The following is a 5,780-nucleotide window of genomic DNA, read 5'->3' on the forward strand; positions in this document are numbered from 1 at the left end:
GCTGTCCTGGAGCGGCAGCCAGCCCTGCCACACACGTGAGCCATGGCGTGAACCAGCCCAAGAACCCAGAGCACCCAAAGTCCCCCCAGGACACCATGCACCCAGTTCAGGGGCAGGAGCTCTGCTGCGCCCGAGCTCTCGAGGGACATGGCTGAGCCGGCCGGCAGAGAAGACGGGCCTCCTGCCCGGCCCCAGGGGCCTTAAGGTAGGCTCTGGCGGGGAGGGCTGCTGTGCAGGCATCTCCCGGAAGGCAGAAGAGGTGCTATCTTTGGTGTGCACACCCTCTCCTGCAGAGGGTGGGTCAGCAGGGTGGTGTCCAGGTCCTGCCCAGGGCAGCTGAGGAAGGAGAGACAGAGGCAGTCCCGGCCTGACCCAGGTGGCGAGGAAGGCAGAGAGCCTGGGAGGCCGCAGCAGGGCGTCGGGGGCAGGAGCCAGGAGCTGTCAGGGGCCACCACCTGTGGACAGAGGGGAGGGGAGGTCACATGACCAGTCAGGGCCAGGGGTGGGCTCCAGTCTGCCCACGGGCTATCGCTGCACGACCACGGGCAGGTGCTACTCCCCCTTCCACAAGCGAGACCGCCAGCCCACTGCCTGCCCAGGGCCCGTGGGAGGCGGCAAGGACAGGGGACAGAGCTGTTACTGCCAGCTGCCACCCTCCGTGTCCTCCCTGGGCAGGACAGAGCAGGGCACACAGAACAGGACCCGAGGGCTGATGGCGGCAGGGTTTCAGGGCTCCCAGGCTGGAACCCCCTACCCACACAGGCTGGGGGCAGGGCAGGGTGAGGCAGGCTGCGGGAGGAGGTGCTGCTTTTGCTCTGGAGGGAGCAGGCAGGAGCGTTGTCATGGGGACTGGAGAGAGCCCGGCCTGGCCTGGGGTGCAGCTCCGGGGAAATTCCACAGCCCCAGGCCGCCCAGCTCCTCCTCCCTCCCCACCAAGGCCACTCACCCACCCTCCTCCCACCTCCACCCAGGCAGCACCCCCTTCTGCGGTTGCCCGTCCCTCCGGCCCCAGAGCCCTGTCATCATGGAGGCCCAGAATCACCCAGCCCAGCCGATCCCCCCGGCCTGCGGATGCTAAGGCCCCTCAATGCATCTCCTGCCCAGGGCCCTGGCCTCCCTGGCCTCCTCAGCCAGGTGCCCGCCCTCTGCTGTGCAGGACCCAGCACCCAGGGCCCACCCAGGTCAGGTGGCCCAGAGTGAAGCTGGCAGCCCCACGTCACCACCCCACTCAAGGGAGCACAGGGGACGGGAAAGCTCAGGAAATGAACTGAGAGGCGAGCCTGTGGCCCAGGTCACGGAAGCCAGACCCCGCCCCGCCAACGCGGTTCAAACCCCAACCCGCAGGCTTGAAGAACACCCCGTGCAGCGTGTCAGTGCCCAGTCCCAATGAGGCGGGCAGTGGGGACGGGACCAGGCTGACCCTGCGTTAGGAGAGCCTTTCCCTCCCCTGTCTGCTGGCCACACAAGCCCTGCGGCAAACATTGTTAAAGGGGTGGGGGAAGAACCCTGACATTAAAGCACTCTGTGTTTTCGTACAAACAGAACTTTTAAATCCATGCAGCTTTTTCAAAACATGCATTTTCTGTTAACTTCCTGAAGACCTAGGCAATGGAGACAAATATCCACACAAAAAGCCGTGCACGGGCCAGCAGGCGGCGTGGAGGTGAGGACTGGGCCCACACGGCTGACTGTAGTCCGAGTCCCGGACCAAACGGCTCGAAAATCACATAGGGCATGTGTGTGCATGCACAAAGCACCAGAGGAGAACGGAGAGGGGATTGCGGCGTGCCCCCCTCCCCGCAAGCTCACACACCCGTGCGAACCACAACAGAAGGGCAGCGTGGGTGTCCACGGCCGCGTCTCAGCACGTGAGCAGACACGGTCCGTCCCCATGGCACGGCTACAGCTGTGGCCACATCCCCCAGTGATGGCGCCAGACATGAGTCACGCAGGGTGAGCAGGCAGCCTGCAGGACCGGGAGGGCTCGTGGCACAGTGGGGTGACAAGTGGCAGAGGGAAGGTTCTGGTCGGGGAGAGGTGATGTACGCAGGGGCCGCTCGGTGAACTGTCCGTGTGGAGCTGAGAGCCGGAGGGGCAGCTGGCCACACACCTGGCTAGGGCTCCCGCAAGACCACGCCACGCAGGTGCAGCTCGCTCTCGGCCGCCACGATGGGCTGCCCGTTCTGCAGGTGGTACTCGATCAAGTGGCCGATGCTCTCGAACAGCACATCCTTCGTCCGTACCTGCAGGGCCGGGACCGCGTCAGCCTCCAGGGAGCCGTCCCAGGGGGAGCCTCTCGGACCTCCCCCGACCTGCTGAGGGAAACCAGCCCTCACGCTCATCCCTCATCCGATGTGTGCCCAAGCCTGACAGCCACGGGGTCAGAGGCCGCCAGAATTTCAGCCACAGAGTCAGCTGCGGAGTCAGAACCCTGCAGGGACACGGCCGAGCGACCGGGACCTGTGAACCTGCCCACCTTGGGAATCAGTGTCAGTGTAACCGGGTTAACGCTGGGTCACCCAGAGCACCCCACAGCAAGGACCGGTGTCCGCACGGGGGAGGCCGCAGGCCACGAGAGGGGCAGGCACAGCCACACCCAAGCCCCTAGGCTGCCCGGGGGCCAGATCTGAGTGCGAGGGGCTTTGCCGGGAGCCCCGGGTGGGGTGGTTTGACACGACAGTCCTGGGAACGCACACGCCCTAGGATCCGGAGACGCGGCCGACTCAGCCACTGGCTCCAATGCGCACTTTTCCCTCCACCCCTCCAGGACTGTGGGCACGCTCACACACGCCGCCAGGTCTGGGACCCAAGCCTCACCGTCGGCCAGGTGGGACTGGCACCTCCCTCTCCACCACCTGCATCTCAGGAATGGACACCCTAGCTTCTCTGAAAGCGCGGCCGGGCCCCACGGCTGCCAGTGAAGCTGGGCTCCGGGTGTGTCCGGGACCAGGACAGAAGCTGCATACCGGCTGAGGCACCGCCTTCTGTGCCCCCGCTCCCGGAGGCCGGGCTGTGCACCTGGACACCACGTGGTGGCCGCTCAGAAGCCCCCCCAGGTGGGGAGGAGCTGACACCTCACGCCAGCCAGAGGGCATGCGGGGAGACTGGAGCTGGACGGACAGGCAGACACCTGGCCGAGGCCTGGCGCCCACCTCGTGACCTGCACCCCGCAGGCGAGCATGTGCACCCCAGGGCATGCGGACTGGGTGGTGGGAAAGTGCTCAGCAAACTTGGAGAAGGCCCCAGCCCACTCCTGTAACCTGGCCGTGCGCCCGGACCTGCGGCACTACGGGAGCCCACAGACACCGAGGGGCGACGGCCCTGAGGGCGGCTCTCAGGGTAAGGGAATCTAGAGCTTCATGAACCCCGAAAGGACTTGCGAGTGGAAAAGGTTTCATACCCGCACACACAGTAGACTGGGAGATACCTCGTGAGCCTTACGCTCTCCCTAAACTGGAAACGCCTGTCACTCCACAGCTGGTAAATGCGACCCTAAGGGCTCATGCTGGAAAGTTCCGCAGGCCAGCCTCGGAGGCGCGGGGGCTGCGGGAGGCCCAGTGTGCCCAGACCCCGGCTGGCTGAGGCGGGAGTGCGGGGGCCCGAGGAGGTGCGGGACTCTCGCCGACTGAGGGCGCCGCCCCGCCTGCCCTGTGCCCACCTTACCACACCCTCAGGGTCCACGAGCAGCAGGTGCCTGGGCTGCCCAGCGTGCATGCCCGTGAGCACATACTGCCCAGGGTTGGTGACGCTGTCCCGGACCAGGAAGTCCCCGTCGGCCCGAAGCAGCTTCTCCGCGGCCCGGCGGCTCATCCGGCCATGGTACCAGGGCTCCTGCCGCAGCTGGTCCTCAGTGGGCGCGACGGGGGCCCGGCGGGTCGGGGGGCTGGGCCACTGGTCCTCTGAGGGCAGGGGTGCGGCCGCCAAGCACTCGTGCAGCTTGAGGGCGTCCTCGAAGGGGCCTGTGGCAGAGGACAGCGGGCGTGGAAGCTGCTGCCCGGGGCGGGCGCTGCAGGAGGGCAGGGGCTCTCATGGGCTGCCCCCGCCCCAAGGAGACCGCGGCAGCCCAGGTGCCCTTGCTAATCTCAGTGCTCAGGAGCCCTGGTGCAGAATAGCCAGCGTCTTCCTGGCATCTGCACAGGTGTCCCCGCCACGGCCGCCCCCGTGGCTCCCTCCCACTGCGTGTGCCCCGTGTCCCGCGAGCCAAGATGGCCTCCTCGCCCTACTGTACAGAAAAGCCAGCACCGTCCTGCCGGCTTTCCACCAGCTCCCGACAGGTGCCAGGCCACACGGGCACGACCTCCGAGCCCCAGCCATGGCCAGACGTCGAAGTGCGGTGCCAGCCAGGCAGGGCTCCGGTCAGCCGTGGCCCAGTGGCCGCACTCCTGGCCCTGGGGCTGATGCAGGCCGGACCGGGCAGCTTATGCTCCTTCAGGGACCGGGTCAGCGACGGGCAGTGGGCTCAGGTGGAGTCAGAGACAGAGAAGGCTCTGCCCGGTGGGGCCTCTGCGGCCTGGTCACCCCAGGGCACAGCCCGCAGACTGGAGCCAGGCTCGAGCCCCCTCCCACCCGAGGGCTGCCCAGCCCAGCCATGGCCAGTGTGCTGGCGGGCTTGACCTCCCTGCAAGACGTCTGTTCTCAGGTGGCTGAGCAGGGCTTCACAGCCCTGCAGAATGTCGGCGGGCAGGGAGGCCCCTAGGAACGTCGCCTGGGGACCTGCGGGCCGTTAGAGCCAAGGACAGTGCCGCCGTGTGGGAGCCGAGGGAGGGAGCAGGCCAGTCCCCCCAGACCACAGGCCACCTGCCACCTACGCATGTCGAACAGGTCCTTCTTGGGGCTGCCCTCCAGCTCGGGGGCGTCCAGGCCCTGCGTGTTGACGTAGAGGTGCTCCTCGTAGTCCTGAGGCCCCCGGGTGTCTGCGAGCACGTAGCCGTCACCTGGTAGGCCTGGGGAGGGCAGGGGCGAGGCAGGTGTGGGCTCGCAGGTGCGGTCTCGGCGCCAGGACGAGGCCAGGCGAGAAGCGGCAGGTGCCACGCAGAGCTGCTGCCCACACCCGTCCTGTGCCGGTGGCCATGCAGCCCCCACGGTGACAGCCACCTGCACACACACACACACACACACACACACGAGCATCTCGTGAAGCCCCACCGGGCCTAAGGGCCAAGAAGAGCATGCGTGGGGTGGGAGCTGAGGGTGCCCAGAGTCTGTGCCCACCAGACGTCCGCCAGGGGCCGGAGCGTCCAGTTTTCACAAGGCCGAGACTCCCGCTTGCCTTAAATCTCATTTTAAAGTAGTAAGTGCCCTCCACACTTAGGACTCAACACGAAATGCCGGGCCCTCGCTCAGCTCTGCTCTGGGTCCACAGTCTGTCCCTGGAATCCGGTTCCAGGTCCCGTCAGCATTCACCTGGCTCGAAGGCCACACCTGGGTTTCTAGGGACCTTGAGTCCTCACTCGGGCCATGCCACACCCCAACTCTGCTGGCCGGCTCTCCTGCCCTGCGGGAGGGTGGCCTGTGTGCTCTGACCCGACCCAGGAGAGCGAACTGCGTCCGAGGCAGCATGGCCCCAGCTCTCCCGTCCCCAGCAAGGCCACCCTCCGGCAGGCCAGTGTCCCTCTGCTCAGAGCCCAGGGTTCACAGGAGTCGTGGTCTTGTAACACGCGGTGTGGGCGCGCTGGGCCCAGGGGCTGCGGGTGCATGTCCTTTCTTCTCGCTGAGACAGCATCAGCCCTCTGGGACCTGGGTGCGGGTCCTGGCAGGGTAGCCAGGCTGACCCAGCCAGC

The 5,780-nt window shown here is 66.9% G+C and overlaps 1 protein-coding gene across 4 annotated transcripts in view; it reads right to left on the reverse strand.

Annotated features, from left to right (window-relative positions):
* Positions 1-378: 378 nt before the first annotated feature.
* The window catches only part of SHC2 (SHC adaptor protein 2), a 24,211-nt gene continuing 18,809 nt past the window's right edge, over positions 379-5,780 (reverse strand). For 3 of the 4 annotated variants that reach the window (XM_014585493.1, XM_006171714.1, XM_027769553.1), the window contains 4 exons: positions 4,809-4,943; positions 3,664-3,959; positions 2,111-2,243; positions 379-455 (listed from right to left, as the gene is read on the reverse strand). In XM_014585493.1, coding sequence (XP_014440979.1) covers positions 2,115-2,243; positions 3,664-3,959; positions 4,809-4,943 — 560 coding nt within the window. In that variant the 3' untranslated portion in view covers positions 379-455; positions 2,111-2,114. Of the gene's footprint in view, positions 456-2,110; positions 2,244-3,658; positions 3,960-4,808; positions 4,944-5,780 lie in introns of those variants that run through there. The other variant, XM_006171712.2, reaches the window with a different exon arrangement.

Source organism: Tupaia chinensis, unplaced genomic scaffold (assembly GCF_000334495.1).
Source record: "Tupaia chinensis unplaced genomic scaffold, TupChi_1.0 Scaffold149964_1, whole genome shotgun sequence".
NCBI classification, from domain to species: Eukaryota; Metazoa; Chordata; class Mammalia; order Scandentia; family Tupaiidae; genus Tupaia; species Tupaia belangeri.